Source organism: Anolis sagrei, chromosome 4, assembly GCF_037176765.1.
Source record: "Anolis sagrei isolate rAnoSag1 chromosome 4, rAnoSag1.mat, whole genome shotgun sequence".
Lineage (NCBI taxonomy): Eukaryota > Metazoa > Chordata > Lepidosauria > Squamata > Dactyloidae > Anolis > Anolis sagrei.
This window is the reverse complement of record NC_090024.1, coordinates 132,673,038-132,699,255: the sequence shown is the minus strand read 5'-3', so window position 1 is coordinate 132,699,255 and position 26,218 is coordinate 132,673,038. Positions and strand designations below refer to the sequence as shown.

Here is a 26,218-nt window from a genome sequence, read left to right as displayed (position 1 = left end):
TTTGTAATTACTGGGATTTATAGTTCGCGTACAATCAAAGAGTTTTCTGAACTTCACCAACAATAGAATTGGGCCAAACTTGACACACGGAACCCCCTTGACCAACAGAAAATACTGTGTTTTGTGATGGTCTTCAGTGACCCCCCCAGGGGTCCCGACCCCCAGGTTGAGAAACGCTGGTCTAGAGGGTGAAGCATATGATATCAGCTTTCTTTGTGGGTAGATCAGGATAGACCAAAGATCACCTATCTTCTCTCCCCCCCCCCCTATTTTTCTTTTTCCCCTTTCCCCCCTTTTTAAGAGAAGGAAGAGTATAAAAAGAGAGGGTGCAGATAAAAGCAATGATACATGGAAAGGAAGTGTGTATAAATATGAGCACCAATGGAAACTAAGTGTAAGCAAGATATTGTAAAGCTGAAACAATAAAAAATATTATTTAAAAAATTCATCATGCAACATTTTATACAAGTTATAATCCCAGGATTTTTATTTGCTTTTAAAAGTGCTCATCTAGAAAAAGCAGCATAGATACAATCATTTTTGTGACATACACTCACTTATTGCCTACAACTTCAAGGTGTTAACATTTTAGCAGAAACAGAGAAAGGACCAGCAGGAACATTTTCTGTCGAGCACCTGGATATTTTGCCTTTCTGCATAGTAAGTTCAAGAGAAAAGAGCAGAGTGATATTACAAAATTCAAAATGGAGGTAGACTGTAATATTGTCACACACTCCAGGTCATTTCCACAGTATATGGCACTTCACTTGATTGCTAGCTGGAAGCAGTTGACTGAACCAGAGTATCACTAAAACACTGATTCCACATTGCCCATCTCCACGCAAACAGTCTTCAGTTGGGAATAATATTCAATCGCCGCTTCCCCATTCTCTCGGCCAAATCCTACAAAAGAAAGATACTTAGTATGGGACACTTACAGCAAGACTCTGAAAGCTTGGGGCAGGGCTCACATGACAGAGTGGACCACGTGACAACTAACACTGAATGCGACATAAATGTTTCACTTTTAAATATCTTTTTTTCCTTTTTGAACGTTCTAGCCTTTATGTTTGCAAAAGAAAACCTTCTTAAAATGTAACTGATACAAAGTAAAAGACAAAAACAGTTCACTGGTGAAAGGAAATTAACTTCTTTAAAGACTAGACCAGATGAACCTAAAAGGTAGCAAGTGTGGCACAGGTAGATTATTTACTACATATACTCGAGTATAAGCTTAGTTTTTCAGCGTTTTTTTAGGCTGAAAAAGTCCCCCTCGGCTTATACTCGAGTCAAGGTTATTTATTGTTTTACTCTGTTATTATTATTATTATTATTATTATTATTATTATTATTTCATTTATTATTTTATTCTATTTATTATTGCATTTATCATTTTACTCTATTATTATACATTTATTATTTTACTGTATAATTGTTGTTATTGCTACATTCATTATTTTACTCTTTTTATTATTGTTGTTATTATTACATTTATTATGTTACTCTATTATTATTGGAAGGATACGTAAGCACATTTACACTGAAGAAGGTAAATAATCATTTAATCAGAGTTGGACAGTCTTATCTTAAATTACCATTTTTGTAAATATTCAAAAATATATAACCTACCGATTCCTCAATTAATGTAATTTAATTGGTATCTATTTTTATTTTGTAATTTACCCATCGCGGCTGCATGGGTAAAGTGCTGGTTTTAACCTTTAAAGCCCTAAACGGTTCTGGCCCAGACTACCTGTCCGAACATATCTCCTGCCACGAATCATCACGAAGTTTAAGATCTTCAGGAGAGGCCCTGCTCTCGATCCCACCACTATCACAAACATGGTTGATGGGGACGAGAGACAGAGCCTTCTCAGCAGTGGCCCCTCACCTATGGAACACCCTCCCTAGAGATATCAAACTGGCCACCTCCCTCTTGTCTTTTAGAAGGAAAATCAAGACCTGGTTATGGGACTAAGCATTTGATCAGTAAGCAGCAAGTGGAAGAAGATCACACAATGTATGGCAATGAATTGACCCGGACTGGTTTTTGGATTTTAATGGATGTGTCTTAATTGTTTTAATTTTTGTTTTAATATTTTTAATATTTTGATTGTACTGTGGTTGTTCTTATGATCCTAGCATCGTATGATACTTTTATTAGGCCGCCCTGAGTCCCCCTTTGGGGGGAGAAGGGTGGGGTATAAATATAGGAAATAATTAATTAATAACACAATGCTATGCACGTTTAGTCAGAACTATGGCTTACTGACTTCAAAAGTGCTTACTTCTCTTAATGCAGAACTGCAACCTTAATGCATTATTTGTTTTAAATTGACTGGTTTTTTAAAAATCCAGTTTGGGAAGGGAGTGGAAAAAGATTTAACTCTGACATAACTGGTATTCAAAGTAATAAAGTGCACATCTATTTGCTGCCACCAACTGGATGAATGATCTTCATCTGTACTTAATTCTACAGGGAACATTAGTCCCATTCACAGTGCCTTCCTGAACATGTTTAAAGCAAAAATAAGAGTGGGAATGAGAGTGCACACATATGTTGTCCCAAATTTCCCTAAGCATGGAGATTCAAATTAGAGCTTCATACTAACTATTGAGCATATCAGCTTTTTTTTAGCTGAATATATATAAAGAGCTCCCATAAGTAGCAATTCAACCTGCCTATTAGCCCCTGGTGGTGCAATGGGTTAGACCAGGGGTCCTCAAACTAAGACCCGGGGACCGGATGCGACCCTCCAAGGTCATTTACCCAGCCTCGCTCAGGGTCAACCTAAGTCTGAAACGACTTGAAAGCACATAACAACAACAATCCTATCTCATCAGCCAAAAGGAGGCCCACATTTCCCATTGAAAAACTAATATGTTTATATTTGTTAACATTGTTCCTCATTTTAATTATTGTGTTGTTTTAAAGTGTTTTTTACACTACAAATAAGATATGTGCAGCGTGCATAGGAATTCATTCATTTTTTTTCAAATTATACTCCGTCCCTCCAACAGTTTGAGGGACTGTGACCTGGCCCTCTGTTTAAAAAGTTTGTGGACCCCTGGGTTAAACCCTTGTGCTGGCAAAACTGCTGACAGACAGGTCAGCGATTTAAATTCTGGGAATGCACGGATGAGCTCCCTCTGTCAGCTCCAGCTTCCCATGTGGGGACATGAGAGAAGCTTCCCACAAGGATAGTAAAACACCAAACATCTGTGCAACATCCTTGCAGACAGCCAATTCTCTCACACCAGCAACAACTTGCAGTTTCTCAAGTTGCTCCTGACACAAAAAAAACCCTGCCTAGTTTCTGTTCATGAGAACCTTGTCACTGCATTCAGTCGAAAAGGGTTGCATCACCCTCTTCAGCAGGTGCTTAAGGATAGGAGATGACACATGGATACTCAAGTACCTATACGTGTTCATGTCCCCATCCTCATTTAACCCTCTGTATGTTGAAGTGAATATTTTCTGTATATTAATAAAATAAATTGTCGAAGGCTTTCACGTCCAGAATCACTGGGTTGTTGTAATTTTTTTTGGGGGGGGGGGGCTATATGGCCATATTCTAGAGGCATTCTCTCCTGACGTTTTGCCTGCATCTAGGGCAAGCATCCTCAGAAGTACTGATATTTCGCCTGCATCTTTGGCAAGTATCCTCACTACCTCTGAGGTTGCTTGCCATAGATGCAGGTGAAACGTCAAGAGAGAATGCCTCTAGAACATGGCCATATAGCCTGAAAAAAACCTACAACAACCCAATAAAATAAATAGTGCACTTCCACAACAGTATCACTGATCAACTTATCTATATGTATACATCCCATAAGACAACTCTCTGCCTCAGTGAGTCTGTACTACCCCTTGCAGACTAGACTTATTTTGCAATAATAATAATAATAATAATAATAATAAAATCAAAGCAAACTGCATCTGGAATCTTGTTTCAAAGCAATTTCCACTATGTATATAGACTTCTGCAGCTCTCCAAAATTCTAGCTTGATTAATATATATACTTATTTTCCAGTTCTCATAGAAATATTGCAACAACCAATCGAGTGGATCACCTGACATCTTGTATCCTCCAAAGGGAAGTTCCACAGGGCTAATATTGTAATTGTTGATGAAACACATCCCAGCCTGGAGACCAGCAACTACTCTGTGGGCCCTCTGGATGTCCCTGTGAAGTAGAAGAACAAGGCTGAGCAATGCACTTTCTGCCCAGCACAGAATTCAGGTGGTGTTCCCTGAATTCCATTTCTGATGAGCCATGGTAAAATAATCAAAACACTGGTAGGCACATTTGACACCATGTAAAGACATTATTTCAAAAGCTTTACTACAGCTTTTAAACGGTTCCGGCCCAGCTTACCTGTTTGAACATATCTCTCCTTATGAACCTTCTAGGAGCTTAAGGTTGGGTGGAAAGGCCTTGCTCTCAGTCCCACTTTCTTTGTGGGCATGCCTGGCAGGGACGAGAGACAGGGCCGTCTCAGTGGTGGCCCCTCGGCTGTGGAACTCCCTCCCTAGGAATATTAGATCAGCCCCCCTTCCTCCTGACTTTCCGTACGAATGTAAAAACCTAGCTTTTTGAACAAGCCTTTTGAAAGGCAGTGCAATAGACCAATATGGATCTCCGTGGAAATGAATTATGGAACGGCTTAGACAATGTTTTTGGGAAAACAAGCTAATTATTTATTTATTTATTTATTTATTTATTTATTTATTACTTGCACTTATTTACCGCCACTCTCAGCCCAGGGGGTGACTCGTGGCGGTGAACAACAACATAGGAAAGACAATTTACAGTAATCAGAACAATACATAACATGCTACTACTACTTGACATATACTTATACTAAAAATCCGCTTCGTCATATCATGGGTCATAGTCAGTCTCATAGTCGTGGTCCATTCCGGTCATCATTGCCAAGATATAGCACTCAGTTAAAGGCCAACTCGAAGAGCCATGTTTTCATGGCTCTTTCATGGCTAAACAGTGATGGCATTGGTTTTATATGTTTTATATGGTTTTATTGTATGATTTTATAATTCTGTTTTTAAATGCTTAAATTATACACTGTAGATCAGTGTTTCTCAACCTGGAGGGGTCGCGAGGGGGTGTCAGAGGGGTCGCCAAAGACCATCACAAAACAAAGTATTTTCTAGTGGTCATGGGGTTTCAGTGTGGAAAGTTTGGCCCAATTATGTCATTGTTGGGGTTCAGAATGCTCTTTGATTGTAGGTGAACTATACATCCCAAATGTCAAGGTCTATTTTTCCCCCAAACTCCACCAGTGTTCACATTTGGGCATATGGAATATTTGTGCCAAGTTGGTCATGATCCATCATTGTTTGAGTCAACAGTGCTCTCTGGATATAGGTGAACTACAACTCCAAAACTCAAGGTCTGTTTTACAATGGATATTTTAAAATTGACAATCATACAATCATAGCATTGGAAAGGAGTTCATTAGCTATCAAATCCAACTTGCTGCTGGATGCAGGATTTCCAGCTAATGCAACAAGTTTGTTTCAATTCTATAGTTGGTGGAGTTCAGAATGCTCTTTGATTGTAGGTGAACTTTAAATCCCAGCAATTACAATTTCCTAATGACAAAATCAATCTCCCCCCAACCCCACCATTACTCAAGTTTGTGTGTATGGGGTATTTGTGTCAAATTTGGTCCAGTGAATGAAAATATATCATACATATCAGATATTTACATTATGATTCATAACAGTATCAAAATTACAGTTCTGAAGTAACAACGAAAATAATTTTATGGTTGGGGGTCACCACAACATGAGGAACTGTATTAAGGGGTCACGATATTAGGAAGGTTGAGAAACACTGCTGTAGATTGTTACGACAGCGAATGGCTGCTGGTTGTAAGTCGCCTTGAGTCACCTCTGGGTGACTCAAGGCGACTTCTGAAAAAGGCAGGATAGAAATAGCGTAAATAAATAAAGTCCAAGGACCCAAATAGCTCAACAGTCAAAGACACACAAAGTGCGTACAGACTGAAATGCAGGACAACATATTAGATAAAGTGCATATAAACAAGAACAAGAACCCTGCAAATAAATACAAAGGCAAGTTTCAACCCGAATCTAATACAGGAAGTTGTTTTATCCTGGTTACCTCAGAAAAAACTTGGCAATGGCCAGAGTCACATGGGGTAAGATTATCTCCTTACAAAAACTTCACATAGAATTGAGCTGATCTACCAGGCAAGTTGCTCAGTAATGCGTTAATAATATGTTGTCGAGCCTGCTTTTAAAGACCACAGGACAATAAGATGTGTTTCATATATTCAACTTCCTGGTTATTGCATGGACAAAGTCTGGCATTATATGGAACACCTGCAAATCCACCTCAAAGCATTTCAGAGGAAACACATGACATCTTGCCTTGGAGAAAAGGCAGCCATATTTGGCAATGGTCAAATTCTTCAGATAATTTGCTCTGTGGAGCAGCCCAGGAGTGTATAAACAATGCACTTGGGGAGCAAGAAACCTATGAGAGAGAACACAGCTCACAGAAGACCCTTCCCACCAGCACCAACTGCCACTCCACCTTGTCTCCTGTGCTATTCTAATAATATAATATAATGTAATGTAATATAATATAATATGTTGTATATACATTTCATATTTATGATATTATAATGTAATGCAACATAATACTACTAATATTATATTGTAATTATATATTTATATTACATGTAATATTACTAATAATATTACAATATAATTGGTATAGTACAATATAGCAGTTTTTAATGCTGATATTGTACTATGCTAATAGTATAGTGTATTGTATGTATATATACCTTGTAAGCCACTCTGAGTCCCCTTCGGGGAGAGAAGGGTGGCATATAAATGTTGCAAATAAATAAATATCCCACATGGACCATGCACCATTTACCATCCATTAGTCTCTCACCCTGACTAAACCTTATTCCCTTTTGTCAGTTTTACCTGGTAAAGACCCCTGCTGCAAGGCCAAAACGAGTGTTGTTGGCTCTCTCCAGAACTTCTTCTTCTGTGTCGAAGGGCAGGATGGACATGACAGGACCAAAAATCTCTTCTTTTACACATGTCATGCTGTCCTTGCAGTTGCCTAGGATCAACAATATGAATATGTTATATGATGTTTTAAATGATTGTTTTGTGATTTTATTGTTGGAAACCGGCCCGAGTCCCCCGATAGAGGGGAGAAGACCGGTATACAAAATTGCTAAATAAATAAATAACAAAGAAATTGATAGTTAAACATCCAGCTATTCTAAACACACAGATAATCCACTTCAATTATAGCTATCCTGCACATAAGAAAGATGAGATTTTAGAACTAGCTGCATAATAGGCCTGATGGCGGATTTGGGTTGAAGCATACCGGTGAAGTAACAAAAACTGATGCATGTTTACAGGGAAAGAAGTCCTAGTTGATCTTAAAGAACTTGTTTTGTTTATTAATGTCTAGATCATAGATCAGTTATAATTTTTGGGCTCTATTCTGTCTAACCCAGGGGTCCTCAAACTTTTTAAACTGAGGGCCAGGTCACAGTCCCTCAAACGATTGGAGAGCCAGATTATAATTTGAAAAAAGCATGAATGAATTCCTATGCACACTTCACATACCTTATTTGTAGTGCAAAAACACTTAAAAACAACACAATAATTAAAATGAAGAACAATTTTAACAAAAATAAACTTATTAGTATTTCAATGGGAAGTGTAGGCCTGCTTTTGGCTGACGAGATAAGATTGTTGTTGTGTGCTTTCAAGTCATTTCAGACTTAGGTTGACCCTGAGCAAGGGCCGGGTAAATGACCTTGGAGGGCCGTATCCACCCCTCGGGTCTTAGTTTGAGAACCCCTGGTCTAACCTATGTCATAATAAGGTGTCAGAAAAAAATCTATCTCCTGTGTGATACCAATTATATGGCAAGATTTCTCTTTTGCCTTGTCAGTGATGAAAATTCAGGGTAAACTTATTACTGACATTACAGTTGACTGGCTAAAGAATGTTATCATTGACATTATATTGTATCTTAAAAGAATTGAATTTTAGGTGGCAAGACTCATACGCCTATTGTTTTAGACAGTAACGTTATATTGTTTTAGACAGTAAACTTATTATTGACATCACAGTTGACTGGCTAAAGAATGTTATCATTGACATTATATTGTATCTTAACAGTATTGAATTTTACATGGCAAGACCTATATGCCTATTGTTTTAGACAGTAACTTTATATTGTTTTATATCATTACCTTTTTACATATTGTATTTATTTATATGACTGAGAATGACCAATAATCTAGGTATTAATAAATAAATTAACATTTTTTTTCAAAATGAAATTTCAAATAATGGGGCCTATGGCAAATTTAATTATATTATCGGAAAAAAATCTTGCTCTCACTGGTCACACTCCAAACACTCAACTATCACCAATATTCTTTATGCTTCCAAATATCCATAGAGGAAACACAAATGTCAAGAGAATGGATATAGCTCCAATACATTTGCCCTTCTATGCAGAAGGAGCTCTTATATATGAGAGTATTCGGCCATACAGTGCAATCTGCCAAAATGTTTCTTTAGAGCATGTCATTTTGTTCTTTGTGTCTCTAGCAAAAAATATACAAAAGTCAGTTTTCTTAACTAAAAATGGCATTGACTCGTTACCAAAATCCATACCAATGTGGGCATAATACTAATTGCAAGAGGCACCACCAAAAATACTTAAAATACACCTGTGATTCTAAGACACCCCCCCTTTTAGATATGTTTATATAAGAAAAAAGTATGCCTTAGAATTGGAGCAATACATTATACCCTCCCTTCAATCTGGACTAACAAAAGCTTTGAGAGCCAGATGTCAATAAAATATCCATACCTAACACGCAAGGAGTCATGTAAAAGCCACCAGCAAGCATGGGATCTTCTGGTACATATGGGTCCCCACCACACAGTACCTGTGCACCCTGAAAAATGTAACACAACAAAAGGTAGACTTACATAGCCATATCAGCATAGTTCACAGGCACATAATCAATTAAAGCTTTCCACTAGACAGATTCAGTCCAGGCAATAAATGGACCAAAAGTGGGATGACCATAGCAGAATATCATGACTGGATAGCACCAGACCATTAGTACAGTATGAATGGATAGGCTAACTCATGGCATGACAGATGTTTGGAGCCAGATAAGTGTGTTCCTGTAAACATATCATCAAAGAATCCTACTTTCCTGCCTTCACTGTGAATGCTCATGAGACTTCATGTATCGAGAATTTTTACAACCAGTTTATCCAGTTTTTTGTTTTTTGAATTCCTATTCCTGGGCAGGTTACAATTTGAGCCCAGTGCAAAGATCTGGTTTCCTCCCTAATTAGGCCCCTGATTGGGAACTGATTTTAGCTTGGCCTTCACATTGCTCTTTTGCAATACACAACATTTTTCACTCTTGAAAATAGCAATTCTAAGCATTATGCAAGCAAAAACTGCAATGCATGGCAGAATGCCCATGTAAAAATGCAGCCAAGTAAAATTCCTTAAATGTGAACAAATAAAATGTCAAACCCTTGAGCGTTTCTCTTATCTGGAGCCTGTAACCCCTAAAAAGCCAGTAACGAAGTCAGGTTATGGTGGGATATCCTTCTAGTAAGATCTAAAACTACCAATATAGGAGCAATGAGTAACCAAATTTCCACCAATGAACTAAGCTCTGGATCTCCCCCTTTCCTTCCAAATAGTTTTGCCACAAAAGCCCTTTTTTGTACCAAAATACAGTGCCTGTATTATGCTTTCTCTAACTTGTTCTGGAATGGTTCGCCTCTACCTCACCTCTCCCCTCTATCCCCCAAAACTCACCTGGTCCTTTGCTTGTTTCACAAAACTCAACACCTTCTCCAGGTGGGGCCGGTTGATAAGTGCTCCCATCCTTGTGTCTTCCAGGAGAGGGTCACCAATTTTGATGTTCTGGGTTTCTTTCACAACTTCGTTGGTGAAAGCATCCAGGATTTCGCGCTGTACAAATACTCGAGTACCGTTACAGCAAACCTGAGGCAGAGAATCAGGTATGAGAAAATTCCGACATAGTGCAAATTTTTTAGATGGTAATCAAACATTTACAAGATAAGATCAGTCCTGGAGCGTCATCTGAGAAAAGGGATCATAGTTGAGAAGAATAACAGCTGACTGACCTGTCTTCCTCACCCAAGGGTTTAATGACGAAAGGGAAATGATTTCTTGAAGAGCAAAGAAAGCGTGCTTCTGGGGAAATATTGCTATTGCTATATTAGACTACCATGTGAAACAGGGCAGAGGGCCAATGACTGAAAATCCCCAAATCCTCTTCCCATGCATAATGAAATATTACTGTAAGCCGCCCAAGCCCATTCAGGGAGATGGGGTGAGGTATAAATAAAGATTATTATTATTATTATTATTATTATTATTATTACTATTATTACTATTATTACATAATATAATGTAATATAATATATTGTATATACATATAATATTTATAATATTAGAATGTAATACAATATAATACTACTAATATATTATAATTATATATTTTATATTACATGTAATATTACTAATAATATTACAATATAATGCAGTGGTTCTCAACCTGTAGGTCCCCAGATGTTTTGGCCTTCAACTCCCAGAAATCTTAACAGCTGGTAAACTGACTGGGATTTCTGGGGACCCAAAGGTTGAGAACTACAATATATTAATATATAATACTGATATTGTACTATGCTAATAATATAATATATTGTATGTTTATATTATATATATATATATAGTAAGCCACTCTGAGTACCCTTCGGGATGAGGAGGATGGCATATAAATGTCGTAAATAAATTGCTGAAAGCTAAACCAATTTTGTTTAAAAAAAAAACCACTGGCCTTCCAGAAATTAACATGTTCCAACTCTCCCCATCTCAAGCCTTCAACTAGAACTAATGAGAGGTCAGTCCAACATCTACAGCAGTGCTTCCCAAACTGTGTTCCCCAAAACCCTAGAGTTCCAAAAGCATTCTGCAAATATCTTTTTAAAAATGTGTTTTAAAAGCCTGTGCCAACATATGAAGATCTTATTAAAATTCAATGTACCTCTCTTTTAAAACAAGATTTGGATCCATGCCACTGAATGAACATCAGGGGGGACTGATAGACATATGGCTGCCAGTGGCAGGAAAGCTATCTAAGCAGTGTTCCCTTTCATGTCCAGCTACTGATGTGAATCAGGCTCTTTAGCCAAACCAAATTTAGGAGTAAGTTGAATGCAGCCCCAGAGATACATATTTAGCTTTTGGACATAAAGCCCAATACAAAAACTATTTTAAGTTCAAAAATTTAATAATTCATCACCAATATTTTCCTGTACCAAAATAAATGTTTGGTGTCGTATCCAATATTTTATTTTACCAAAATATTTAAAGTGTTTCCCTTTTTTCCTGAGCCAACTACATTACACCAAACACTCAGGCAATAGGAGTAGATGAAGTAGGGACAGAGTTTGGGTTCCACAGGGGAAAACGTCTTCTGAAGGGACCCATGACCAAAACAGTTTGGAAACAGCTGTCCTAGAGGGTCATATATTCTTTTTTTTCTGACTGATTCAACCAAAAACTTACTGAAGGGCACTTTAAAACAAGTCTGCATCAAACTAGGCTGGGGTGGGGGGAAAATCACACTTTTCTGCTAGCAATCCTCTAGGAACTTCATGAGTGTCTGCAAAGAAACTCTACTTCCAACTCCAGGAAACGTTCAGAAGAATATATCCAGTTTTGAAAAATATGGGCAGCAGGGCACTGTTATCAAACATTTCCTCTCCCAGAAGCTGCCTACCTCGCCTTGGGAAAGAAAATTGGCCATGAGCGCTCCTTTCACAGCATTCGTAAAGACACAGTCAGAAAAGATGATGAGGGGGGACTTGCCCCCTAACTCCAGAGTAACTGGTTTTACTCCTTTAGCTGCCATCTCCATAATCTATTGAAGAAAAAGACAAGACAAGGGAAATCAACAAGACAATTTAATTAACATAGAATCTCCAGATTTAGAAAAAAGAGGCAATTTCAGCAGGACTCCACATTAATACTTTCCTTTCAAAACAGACTTTTTATTCATCAGCCAGGATTCAAATGACATGTGCTGGGAATTTCTAAGGATGCATTGGCTTCACATAAACACAGTTTTCCTATTTAGTTTGCATGCATCTCATAAGGAATACATGTTGTGTGATAAGAGTAGTTATCACTCAGTAGTTATCACTACAGATGTCACTGAAACAACGGAGGACCAAAACTCAGCAGCTTCCACAGGCATACACTTACACAATCTAATCACTGGATCCTCTCAAACTGGCATCTCCCTTCACGGGCACAAAAACCAGTCATGACTTTAGTCCAGCATAGCCTAGCTCTGTGATGAACCAACACATTGAAGACATGGTATTCAATGGCAATTCATCTCTTGGGAATCCAAATAAATGTTAACATTTACTGTTCAGCAGTGTCGGTATTGCTACTTGTACCTTGCTGCCTGTTGGCACACTCCCAGTAAAAGAGATCTTGGCGACCTTTGGGTGTTGAATTAGAAACTGGCCTGTGGCAGCTCCACCTTGCACCACGTTGAAAAGCCCCTTGGGAACACCAGCTTCATTGTAGATTTCCGCCAGCAAAAGAACAGACACTGGGGTGAAGGGCGAAGGCTTGAAAACCATGGCATTACCTAGAAAACCCAACACAAAAGGATAAGGAAAAATGGAAAGAAGATGTGATATGTCTGCCTAGAGATAGCTACATTTGCAAAGGAAATAACAGAGGGATTCAAGAGTAAAACAAACCCCTTCTGGCTCATGTCCCTTCCACACAGCTGAATAAAATCCCACATTTTCTGCTTTGAACTGGGATATATGGCAGTATGGACTCAGATAACTCAGTTCAAAGCAGATATTGTGCTATTGATATTCTGGGTTAGATGGCTGTGTGGACGGGCCCTCAATCATGGCAGATCAGTAAAAGCTATCAATAAACAAAGGCCAAAAGCCACACTCTCAACCAGCCAGAGAGGGGAAAATGCATACAAGTCATTGCAAGCCTACTGTATTTGTTTGTTTGTTTATTTACCATATTTATATACTGCCATTCTCAGCCCAAGGACGACTCAGGGCAGTTTACAAATGGCACAATTCGATGCTCGCAATAGCATAAAAAAACAATTAAAACATTTAACATAAGTAAAATTCAATAAAATAATAAAATCAATAAAAGTATAGAATCTCAGTGTCTCATTACTAAAATCATTATCCAATCGCATTGTCCAGTCATTCTGAAGATCAGAGTTTGTCTGCTACACTGCATTTGGGAAAGCTTGCTCAAAAATCCAGGTTTTAACTTTTTTGCAAATGTTAAGAGGGTGGGGACCGATCTAATGTCCCTAGGGAGGGCGTTCCAAAACGGAGGGACACCGCTGAGAAGGCCCTGTCTCTCATCTCCGCCAACCGAATTTGTGAAAAAGATTCTTCCCCAGAAGATCTGAAGGTCCTAGATGGTTCATAAGGAGAGATACGTTCGGACAGATAAGCTAGGCCAGAACCGTTTAGGGCTTTATAGGCTAAAGCCAGCACTTTGAATTGTGCTGTTTTGTTCCCTCCATAATGTGTTTTTTCAGCTCTGTCTTTAGTACATTTTCAATTTCTGCTCCTTTCTGAATCATTTAACCTTTAATTGATCTGTTTTCCTCCAGAACTCATGTTTTTTTAAATAAAAAATTCCCTTTACATCTCAGTGTAAGCACAGCAGAACATTCAGGTTTTATTCCTTGCTCCATTTTTCACATACTTAGTGAAAAATGGTGGCACTAAGGGCTTCATAGCAATAATCTGTAGCTACTACTTTTGGGGAATAACCTCTTCTCAAACAGAAACATCTCCTTTACCGCAGGCTAAAGCAGGAGCTGACTTCCAGCAGGCAATCTGAAAAGGGTAGTTCCAAGCTCCTATCCCAACACACACTCCAAGAGGCTCTCTTCTGGTATAACCAAAGGATCCTTGAGAGAGCTGGACGTGCTGACCTAAAGCGTAAAAAGAAGACAAGGCATGCATGAGTTGAATAGATCAGATATATAAAGAATGCCACCATAAGGGCAAGTTGATTCTGAGGCCAATATTTGCTTACTGCTAAGCAGACTGCCAGGGAAGGCTAGGTTAATTCCTCATCTCACTGTACTCCTGAGGTGTTTCTGGAAGAAAAGACTCGTATTCTTTATACTCAGCACAGAAACTGAGAACTCTGCTAGCAGAAGTGGGGAGTACGTACAACAGCCATTTTCTGCCAAGCAACTTCTAGACAATCTACAGGTTACGAATAAGATAGTTTCTGTATGTTTGTTGCATGTGTACGTAAGTTGGAACATGTACAATTTAAAGTGTAACTCCAGCAAATATGGTAGCACAGCGAGTTAAACCACTGAGTTGTTGAACTTGCTAACCGAAAGGTTGGTGGTTCGAATTTGGGGAGCGAGGTGAGCTCCAGCTGTTAGGCCCAGCTTCTGCCAATTTAGCAGTTTGAAAACATGCAAATGTGAATAGATCAATAGGTACTGCTTCTGCGGGAAGGTAACAGCACTCCATGTAGTCATGCTAGCCAGACGACCTTGGCGGTGTCTATGGACAACGCTGGCTCTTTGGCTTAGAAATGGAGATGAGCACTACCCCCCCCCCCCCCGAGTCTGACATGACTAGGTGTAATGTCAGCAAAACCTATATATATATATACACACAGACAAGCCGTACCCTGCCACGCGTTGCTGTGGCCTAGTCTGTGTACCTGTGTTTTATGTGTGTATATATGTGTATTTGTTTGTATATATATATGTGTGTATGTGTGTGTATACATGTATATATATTTGTGTTTGTTGTGTATATGTATATTGTGTATATGTGTCTCCTTGTGTATATGCATATATGTGAATGTATGTGTATACATATATGTGTGTAGGTGTATATGTATGTTGTGACGATGTGTAAATTTTATTCCTTTGGTTATGTGTAGTTTGGACGATGGTTTAGGGATGGTAAGTATGGGAGGTTATGTTTTGTGGGAGTGGCTTGGCGTTAGCTGAGTTGCCATAGCAACAGGGGCGGAGCCAACCGCCTCTTGAGAGGCAGCTGTGTTTTAAAAAATCTAGTCTGTAGCCGGTTAGCTACAGGAAGAGACTAATTTCTCTAGTGGGAGAAATAGGGAATTAGTCAGTGGCCGGAGAGCTGCTGAAAAAGACACTGAATCTTTTGGGGGAGATTCAGGGAATGTGTCTGTAGCCAGTGTGCTATAGGGAAAAACTGAATCTCTTAGAGATTCAGGGAATCAATTGGTGACCAAAGTGGTTGCAGAGAAGGACCCGGTACAGGGGTTGTTGATTCTGAATTAAGAATCAAGGTTTGGCTGGGTTTAAGCCTGTTGTGCCAGCTGTGAAACCTTATGAAGTGTTTGCCTGAGTTTACTCATGAAACCTTTCCAATGTAGCCATCAAGATTTATGCCTCTTTTGAAGAACAGTTATACATTGTTATACTCCTGTTAAAATAAACTTGTTGCTGTTTTCCTCAAGCCTTGCCTGATACAGTTTCTTCTAAGTTGAACGGCCTGCAATAATAAAGTCAGCCAGAAACAGTCCCTTTATAAAATAGTTCCTAGGCTGATATTGATCGTTGCCCGGCTTCCCTCATAGATCAGGTGGCAGTGGGTGCTTTACCACGCGCACCTTCACAATTGGTGGTATTCGGTGGCATTAAAACGGTCATCGTTACAATTGGTGGCAGCAGTTTAATAACGACTCCTTCACAATTGGCGGCAAGCGGTGGGATACGTTCAACATCTAATTTAGTGCCTAAGATCGCCTAAAGAAAAAATCCTGAGGTAAAAGTTGGAGCCAAAGATGGCGGCTAAAAAGCAAGGCAAAGTAACAAAGGAGGTTGAGTCTTATCAAGAAGAGGGAAGCTCAGACTCAGACCAAACTCCTATGTCTGAGTTACAGTATAAATATCAGATAGAGTTAAGGAAATTAGAAATGGAAGCCCAACAGAGACAGGCAGAAATGGAGTTTGAGGAGAGGGAAAAAATCAGACAAGCTGAGGAGAGAGTTAGGCAGGCTGAATTACGGAGAATGGAATTAGAAATTGAAAAACAACATTTAACTCTCCCTCAGACACAAGTGAATATACAGGAGAGACCAGAGGAGATCCCTATGGATCATATTTTGAGAAAATTCCCAAGATACAATAAAGAAGATAATATCGAAAAGTTCTTAATTTCCTTCGAACGATGTTGTAGAGACTTCAATGTAGCTGAGGAAAAATGGATGGCATATTTAAGGCCACAGATTTGTGGTAAACTCCTGGAGATTTACAGCGACATGGCAGAGACAGAACATAGAGATTACTCTAAGTTTAAACGAGAAGTCCAACAGAAATTGCAGCTGACACCTGAATTTTATAGGATGAAGTTCAGGATGATCAAAAAAGAAAAATATGAGAGTTATTCTCAATTAGCTTCCAAACAAGCACAATACTTTGAGAGCTGGATCAAAGGCGCTGAGGTAAATGACTTCCAGCAGCTCAAAAATTTAATTCAAAAGGAGCAGTTTTATCAACAGGTCCCCCTTGATTATAAATGGATTATACAGGATAGAAACCCCGAAACTTCAGCACAAGCAGCTATCATGGTGGACCAGTTGATTACTTTAAAGGAAGGATTTAAAGAAGAAGAAGGAGTCAAAAAGGAAACAAGACATTCCCAACCGCCATTTAAAAAATCCCCTCACAGTCAGCCAGGGAGAGGCTTTTCAGTAGAAGACACCACCTGTAGGATGGCAGGTGCCATGCAGCCTAACAGTGCTGAGGGAAATAAGGCTTGTTTTCATTGCGGAAAATTAGGACATTTTAAGTATCAATGTAATCTCCTAAAAAAAGAGAAGTCCACCTTCTTCATTAGGAAAAGAAATACCCCTGAAGAAGAAATGGAACCCAGTGCTAAGAAAGATTGCACTGAGGTGGTTCAAAAAGGGGAACAGATTGAAAGACAGTGTTTGTTTGTGATGCTAAACACAGTCCCAAATGACTATTTGGAACCCATCGAAATAGATGGAAACCTGTTACATGGATGGAGAGATACTGGTTCCGAAGTCTGTGTAATTCATTCAAAGATGGTACCTGAGAAGTATCAAAATCCTACTTCTCAGATTAATTTAAAAGGTTTAGGACCAGCGATTACTTCAAACGTGGTCTCTTTACCTATAAAATATGGCAATTGGACAGGCATGTGGGATTTTGCCATGAGTTCAGAGATCCCTTACTCATGCTTGATTGGAAATGACCTGGTCAGAAGAATTAAAAAAATATCAGAGTCACCTAAAGAGGGAAAAGACCTGACTGTGGAACAGACTGGAGTACAAAACACTTCATGTTTACCCATCTGTCAACCTATGGGACCGAAACCCGAAGCAAGTTTTATTGTAACTGAGTTGGTTCAAGGGACGAAAGGAGAAAATGAAATCTCTAAAGAACAAAAGGCTGAGAACACACTCCAGACCTTGTTTGATACAACTCAAACCGAAAAGACAGAGTTAACCCCAGAAAAACCAAACCAATTTGTAATCAGAAATGAAGTTCTATGCGGGGAAGTTTTGGACCACAAGTCTCCAGCTGTTTCTTACACCCAAAGTGTGGTACCTCAGAAACATGATGAGCACCCAGATGGAGCTAGTGATGAGAATGTAGGGACAGTGGTTCCTGCAGAACAAGTGATGGATTCTGGGGAGAAAGGAGAGCTGGAGGAGTCGTTGACTTTGGAGGAGGTATTACCTTCAGCTACAATAGACATGGTTGAGAGTACAAAACATCAGAAAACCTTCTGTAAAGCAGAGATCAACACACCTAAAAGACTAGTTGAAGTGAAGATAACTTCCAGGCATGATTCATTCACTATGGAGGTTCCAGATGATCGCACAAAAGAAGTTTTGAAGATTGGAACTGTGATTAAAGTTAAGAATCTAAATGAAACTTATCAAAAAGAAGAAGGACATTTTGCTGAGAATGAAACATTGGATCAGCTTCTTCTTGCTAAACATGAACACTTCAAAATGCCTACAGATGAAAAGAAAGTAAGCAGAGAGAGAAGATCTCATCATACATCGGAAAAAGAAGAGGATAAAAACCAAGCTGATGGACTGTTAAGAAAAGGGATATACACTGACTATGTTAGTCTTGATAAAAAGACAAATCTCCAGTTCCAAGGTTTAAAGGTTCATCCAGACAGCAGTGATGAGACTACAATAGAGAAAGACAATGTTCTTGTTTGTTCTTCCAACGGTGGCGGATTCTCTTCAATACCAAGAAGAGATGTTCAAGGAACTACAAATTCTTCATTAAGACCTGATGCTAGGTTGGAGCAAGCCTTTATTCGAGACTTGAATCTCAATGAAAGCAGAACTGTTCCTGATAATTGGAAGGTCAGGCTGAAGGAAGAAGCTCCAGCAGCAAAAGAAGAGAAGGGAGAAAATTTCCTACAGCAGCGTGGTAACTTCGTGGAGAACCAAGAGACTCTTGATTGTGAACAACCTGTGGTTGACTATAGAGACTTGAATCTCTTCAAATTGTTCAGACTTCCTCATGATTTTGAAGGACTTAATGATATTGTAGGACTGATATATATACAAATATTGAGAATGTATGTCAGTAGAGTCACAGGGAAATTAGCCAAGTATGTTGCAAAGGAGATGGGAGGAATGTTGGAGATGTGAGACTTTGATATTGCATACATGGATGATATTGGATAACTGATCAATATATGGTTTGTATATAGTTATATGATGTTGGTATTATCCAAATTATTTTTGACCATTCTAGTTGGTAGAAAAGCCAAAAATAATCCCTATGGGTTGGGAGGTGTGACGATGTGTAAATTTTATTCCTTTGGTTATGTGTAGTTTGGACGATGGTTTAGGGATGGTAAGTATGGGAGGTTATGTTTTGTGGGAGTGGCTTGGCGTTAGCTGAGTTGCCATAGCAACAGGGGCGGAGCCAACCGCCTCTTGAGAGGCAGCTGTGTTTTAAAAAATCTAGTCTGTAGCCGGTTAGCTACAGGAAGAGACTAATTTCTCTAGTGGGAGAAATAGGGAATTAGTCAGTGGCCGGAGAGCTGCTGAAAAAGACACTGAATCTTTTGGGGGAGATTCAGGGAATGTGTCTGTAGCCAGTGTGCTATAGGGAAAAACTGAATCTCTTAGAGATTCAGGGAATCAATTGGTGACCAAAGTGGTTGCAGAGAAGGACCCGGTACAGGGGTTGTTGATTCTGAATTAAGAATCAAGGTTTGGCTGGGTTTAAGCCTGTTGTGCCAGCTGTGAAACCTTATGAAGTGTTTGCCTGAGTTTACTCATGAAACCTTTCCAATGTAGCCATCAAGATTTATGCCTCTTTTGAAGAACAGTTATACATTGTTATACTCCTGTTAAAATAAACTTGTTGCTGTTTTCCTCAAGCCTTGCCTGATACAGTTTCTTCTAAGTTGAACGGCCTGCAATAATAAAGTCAGCCAGAAACAGTCCCTTTATAAAATAGTTCCTAGGCTGATACTGATCGTTGCCCGGCTTCCCTCATAGATCAGGTGGCAGTGGGTGCTTTACCACGCGCACCTTCACAATTGGTGGTATTCGGTGGCATTAAAACGGTCATCGTTACAATTGGTGGCAGCAGTTTAATAACGACCCCCTCACATATGTGTGTATATATATGTGTATATTTGTGTGTGCTTGTGTATATATATGTGTGTGTGTCTGTATGTGTGCATGTGTATATGTATATGAATGTATATGTATATATAGTTTATTTTGGGGGGGGGGGGTTAAAGTCTGTTCTGCTGTTTTTTGTGTTTTTAGGTGTAATGGACACTCGTTGGATTATTAGGCGCATTGTGTCAAAATTTCATGTCAATCCATCCAGTGTTTTCTGAGTTATGTTTCTCCCACAAACAAACATTACATTTTTATATAGAGAGATATAGATATATACAGAAAGGTTAGGCACCTCTGGTGCTTGTTTTGCTGTCTATGACCCTGTTCAGAAGATTTCACCTCACTTTCTGTCCCTGTGACAATTGGATTTTGAAAAAAATGGCTTGCCATGGAAACAAGCACTGGCAAAAAAGCTTCAGTGGAGACACATTTTTTCAATGATAACTCTTAGTGAAGTGGAGTTTCCTTCCTAGGAGTAGATTTCCTTTCAGTTCATGTTGTCTCACCACGTTTGTAAGTAGGAGTTGAATGTAAGTCAGATGTTTGTAATTAGAGGACTGCCTGTACTTACCAGCATGGAATTCATAGCCACCTATAAAAGCTGAGTTTTCAGCCTTTACTAAAGTGACCAGAACCAAGAAGCAGATTTCTGCAAAAAAAAAAACTATAACGTATAAGAACCCTCTGATGGAGGAAGAGCAGGGCGGCTCAAATTAAAGCTAACCCTCTGTGCACAATCTGCCAGCATCAGAATAGACACTATCCCTAATGGTAGTCAGTGCCTATGTCAGTACACTGTAATAGAGAGGGGTGGGGGTTCTTTTGCACTACACAACTATAGTAATGTAATTTCACTTTAACTGCCATCAATGCATCCTACAGAATTTTGGGTCACGTAGTGAGACACTAGAACTCTCTGGCTGAAAATTCAAGATTCCATAGGAAATTAAAGTGGAATCATAGCTGCAGCATCTATTAGGTTGCAGAGAGCTGACTGGCATTCCTAGTTGGTAGGAGAATTTTTAATTTGAAGTTCTGACTGCAGGGAAGTAAGCCAATGCTTTTTTCTTTCTTTCTGCAGCACAAAAGTGATTCAAAAGACAAATGGGCATGTTTTTAATATTACAGTTACAACAAACTTACAACATAAAAGACAATCAGGTTATTGTATATCTGTAAGTGTATACAATGTATCATGCAGTGGCCTTTATATATATAGCAAGTGTGTAATTCTCCAATAACTACTGTACAAAATGCGTTAGAAGAATCTAAAGAAAACATTTCAACCCAAACATGGTTTGTAACATTTCAACCCAAAAGTACGCTCCATCTGAAGCTCTTCCCATGACCAAGATATATTTTACCCACATTTAAACTTCTGTGCTCTACCATGGAAGACAAGCTGGGAATAATAGCAGATCCAAGCAGAGCAGAACTATAAAAACCAACAAGCAAACAAAAAGCAAAAGTGCACCCACCTGCCATGGAGCCAGCTAGGCCAGCATAGTACTGCAGACTCTGCCAAGATACATCAATGTCCACAAGGGCTTCAGTGATCGACTTTCCATTATTTATCGTTTCCATTGTAGCAATTTCTGCCCTCCGCTCCTGGAATCCCAACACAGAACACATTCAATTGACTGGTATGGATGTGGCTGAAGGAAACAGCCATAACAGATTCAGCCTGATTTGTATTTTGCACACAAAATGAGGCTGAGTGCTAATATGTTTCTAGGATGTATGGCACATGTTTGTATATATTCTCTCTGGAGCACTGGTGTCAAACTTGTAGTCTTCCAGGTGTTTTGGACTTGAGCTCTCATAATTCTTGACCACTGGACACGCTAGCTAGGGTTTCTGGGAGTTGGAAGCCCAAACATCTGGAGGGCTATAAGTTTGATACCTCTGCTCTAGAGATTCAGGTTATCAAAATGTTGGGAATTTGCCCGAATCTGGGCCAGTCATTTATAGATTCTTTTTTTGCACATTTCAGTCTTGAAATGTGCAAAAACTAAGGAAAACAAACTCTTCTTAGTATAAGTGAGCCTCCAGTGGTGCAGCAGATTAAACTGCTGAGCTGCTGAACTTGCTGACTGAAAGGTCAGTGGTTCGAATCCAGGGAGCAGGATGAACTCCCACTGTTAGTTCCAGCTTCTGCCAACCTAGCAGTTCAAAAAATATGCAAATGTGAGTAGATCAAGAGGTACTACTCCAGCGGAAAGGTAACAGAGCTCATTGTAGTCATGCTGGCCACATGACCTTGGAGGCATTTATGGACAATGCCGGCTCTTCAGCTTAGAAATGGAGATAAGGACCATCTCCAGAGTCAGACATGACTAGACTCAATGTCAAGAGGAAACCTTTACCATGAGTATAAGTGACTTTTTCTTACCACCATTGGATAAAAAAGTCTGTGCTCATATATTACAAAAAATATAGTACATATCTTTTATGCATTCATTATTTACTTTTTAAAAAAGCTTTACATTTTCTAGTCTATGCACATGATCTGTCATTTTCTATAGTAGGCCAACAAAGCTCCCTGCAACCTCCCATTTAATATTGTTGGCAAACTCATGAATAATCAAACCTGTGAGAGCTAAGTCAGCAAAAGTTGAAGTTTAACTGTAATTGTACTACTGCAAATTGACTTATGCTTCTTTCTTTATTATATCCTACTTTTCACCCATCACAGGACCAAAGGCAACTTTTAGCAAGTGAAAAACAAAGTACACTAAAATGCCTGTATGATGTAAGTTTAAAAAAATCAAACATAAATTAAATATATCTATTAAAACACTAATTTACAGTAGTTAGAACCCATGGGAACATAGTAAAAAGACAAAAGAATAATTCACCTCATAAAAAAGATCCTTCTGCCACAGTATTTTATGAATTGTCGAAAAAACACTGAATGCAGGAACAAGAATATATTACATACTAGCTGTCCCCTGCCACGCATTGCTGAGGCACCGTGTGTGTATATGTGCTTTGTGTGTGTATATGTGTGTGTATATATTTGTGTATATATGTGCGTTTGCGTATATGTGTGTGGTTTTGCGCATGCGTTGTAATGTATTATTTATTTTTTTGGCTTTTTAAGTCCCTTCTGCTATGTTTTTCAGTGTTTTTATGAGTGATGGTCACTCGTTGGCCTGACCGATGTATTGTGTCCAAATTTGGTGTCAATTCATCCAGTGGTTTTTGAGTTACGTTAATCCCACAAACGAACATTACATTTTTATTTATATAGATGCCATACATTGATAATACAGAAGGTCTTGACTAATATGTGGTAAATGGATCTAAAATGTTGTTTATAAGAAACCTCCAGTTCTCAGTGTTGCATACTACAATGCTTTGGTGCAACAGCTATGGCCTTCATTGATTTCTCAGCAGAATCTGGTTGGTCACAGTGGGAAACAAACAGCAGCGTAGATGGACAAATCACCTTGTGCTCTGGTGCTTATAATTTAGCTTCAGAAAACAAGTAGAAATGTTGTAAATTTAATTCAGTATACTCAAACCACGTGCTAAGCTTGTGGCATTTCCAAGCAGCATGAGAGAACTAGGAAAGGAAGATCATCTCAAGGCTTCTTCTGAGCAAAGGTTATGTTAGTTTATCTGAATATTCTACTAGATTAGTAATTAACATGTTGTTTCTGAGAATCTATGTATTTAGCTGCCAACCAAATTGTATCCCACTCACCCCACCAACTGACATTCACTCCTTTGCACAAAGGTCTCCTCTTGTCCTCTAAACACCATAAATGAATTGGTGAAAAGAAATATTGGTGATAATCACAAGTCATAGCTTGCTTTTTAAGCCAAGTCAAACAAATAAAGGCCTTGAGACTGCCGTGACAGCCCTGTGGGGATCTTTGACCTTCGAAAATTCTAGGCAAATTCACACTCCATTGCCACATACCCGGATAATCCTGGCAGCCTCCAGTAGGATAGTACTCCGTTCCATGCCTGATTTCTGGCTCCATATTTTAAAGGCAGCCTGTGCACTCTGCACAGCCAGATCTACCTCCTTCTCTCCTGAGAAGCGAAACTTGCCAATAACTCTGCCTGGAAAAGAATAAATACATTTAGATATCTTATGCTTTACTAAAAATATCTCTGCTACGAAGACTATATATGTAATGTAATTTCGATGATGTTGTTATTTGTTGTTTATGTTTTGATTTTATTGCTGTAATATGTTGTCCGAGCTTGGCCCCATGTAAGCCACTCCGGGTCCCCACAGGAGAGATGGTGGCAGGGTATAAATAAAGTTTATTTATTATTATTATTATTATTATTATTATTATTATTATTATTATTATATAAGAAAGACCACATGAACTCTGGCTTTTAAAAAGTTCAGTTCTTATTACTCTCTTAATGGTCATACCTCTTAATTTTGAAAGCTACAATGAAGGAGGTTTCCCCTGACATTAAGTCTAGTCGTGTCTGACTCTGGGGGGTGGCGCTCATCTCCATGTCTAAGTTGAAGAGCTGGCATTGTCCATAGACACCTCCAAGGTCATGTGGCCAGCATGATTGCCTGGAGCCATGTTACCTTCCTGAAGAACCGGTACCTATTAATCTATTCACATTTGCATGTTTTCGAACTGCTAGGGCTAGAGCTTGTTACAGTATATGGTTTTGTAAGTCTTGACAAGAATCATCTCTTGAGTATATGTGTGTGTTGAGGAAGAACCACTCCCTGATTAGGATGTATATCAGGTGAAGTTTTCTTGATGCAGGTAGTGGGTGAAATGAAGTAATCAGAGATGGAACTATGCTGCAAGGTTTGCTGGAAAGAAGCAGATTAATGCATTGTTTTGTAAGTTTGTTTTTCCTTCTGCGATGGACAATGATGGACAATGTGTTTTCAAGGCTACTGTGTTTTTCTTTATAAAGCTACATGTATTAACTACTCCAGAGTAAAGACATTTTTCCTTTATACTCTGTGTAATTCAATTTGGGATCTGGAGCTGGGAAGGCTGCTGGGTAGCTTCCATATGAACTAACAATCCGCAACAGGTTATGGGCCCAGCTTGCCCAGTCTGCCCAGCTTGCCCAGTCTGACCAGATTGCCCAGTTGGATATTATTTTTTCTCCAGTTCCAGTTTTGAAGACATTTTTGATTTTGCATTGTGTGTTTTATTGGCAAAACAAGAAGATGGATACTGGAATGAATTTTGCTTTCCCTATGGCCAGGTTAAATGGCAATAACTATTCCATTTGGAAAGTCAGAATGGAAAGTTATTTGAGGAGAGAATCCTTGTGGGAATGCACAGAGAACCCAGTGCAGGAGCCAGCTACAGCAGAGCAGCTGAGAGCTCTGGAAAGAGCAAGGTCTACTCTGATGTTAGGAGTTGACGATGAACAATTGGTTCATATAAGCAGCCTGCCAACTCCCAATGCAATTTGGGTGAGACTCAGAGAAGTATATGCTTCTAGTTCTGCAGCAACAGTGGCTGTACTGGCAAGACGACTTTACAGGAAGAGATTGGAGAAGAATGAAAGTCTGAAAGACCATTTGCAGATATTGCAGAGTTTGTTTTTGCAATTGGAGGAGAGAGACTTTCATCTCACAGAGCCAAACAAATGTTTCATTGTCCTGTCATCCTTGGATGATTCGTTTGACGGCATAGTAAATTCCTTGGAATCACTCCCACAAGCACAATTAAACCTCCAATATATTTGTGCTAGACTTCTTGCTGATTGGGAAAGGCGAAAGGATCGTTGCCTGGAGACTGCAAACACAGCAGGACATTCTCAAGGAAAGCAGTCAGCCGGAGTTGCACTCGAGGAGGAGACAAAGAAAGTTTGTGTGGTGAGAAGGTGCTTTAATTGTGGGTCTCCAAAACATTTAAAGAGGAATTGTCCTAAGCAGCAGCAGAAGAAGCAAGGATGGAAGAGGGTGAACCAGAGGAGGAGTTCCTCGCATGTCAGCATTGTGAAGTCCCAAGGGAGTCCAACAGATGAAGACATATTTTACGTGGACTCTGGATGTTCACAGCATATAGTGAACAACAAAAGTTTGATTTGTAATCCTGTAAATCCTAAATGTTCAAATGTTACCCTTGCAGATGGAAAACAGTACAAAGTACAGGGACAAGGGGAAGTTTATGTTAAGCATTTGGGTAAAACATTAAGGAATGTGTTTTTAGTTCCAGAGATTGATTACAATTTATTATCAGTTGGAAAACTGGATAAAGAAGGTTATGAAGTTAATTTTTCTGGAGGAAAAGTCAGAATTTTGAAAGTGAATAAGTTATGTGGAACTGGTGTATTACAAGGGGATTTGTATGTGTTGACTTCAGGAGGTAACACAAGTGATGTAAATGTAGTAAGTAAGAATGCTCCATTACACCAGGGATGCATTCAT

General features: G+C 39.1%; 1 protein-coding gene across 1 annotated transcript in view; it reads right to left on the bottom strand.

Moving 5' to 3' along the window:
* Positions 1-458: 458 nt before the first annotated feature.
* The window catches only part of ALDH9A1 (aldehyde dehydrogenase 9 family member A1), a 33,540-nt gene continuing 7,780 nt past the window's right edge, over positions 459-26,218 (bottom strand). The window contains exons 3-12 of the mRNA XM_060774300.2: positions 23,762-23,907; positions 21,312-21,441; positions 13,982-14,116; positions 12,576-12,772; positions 11,891-12,031; positions 9,898-10,086; positions 8,920-9,007; positions 6,993-7,134; positions 4,076-4,188; positions 459-903 (exon numbers count right to left, since the gene is read on the bottom strand). Of these exons, the coding sequence (XP_060630283.1) occupies positions 809-903; positions 4,076-4,188; positions 6,993-7,134; positions 8,920-9,007; positions 9,898-10,086; positions 11,891-12,031; positions 12,576-12,772; positions 13,982-14,116; positions 21,312-21,441; positions 23,762-23,907 (1,376 nt within the window). The 3' untranslated portion in view covers positions 459-808. The remainder of the gene's footprint in view (positions 904-4,075; positions 4,189-6,992; positions 7,135-8,919; positions 9,008-9,897; positions 10,087-11,890; positions 12,032-12,575; positions 12,773-13,981; positions 14,117-21,311; positions 21,442-23,761; positions 23,908-26,218) is intronic.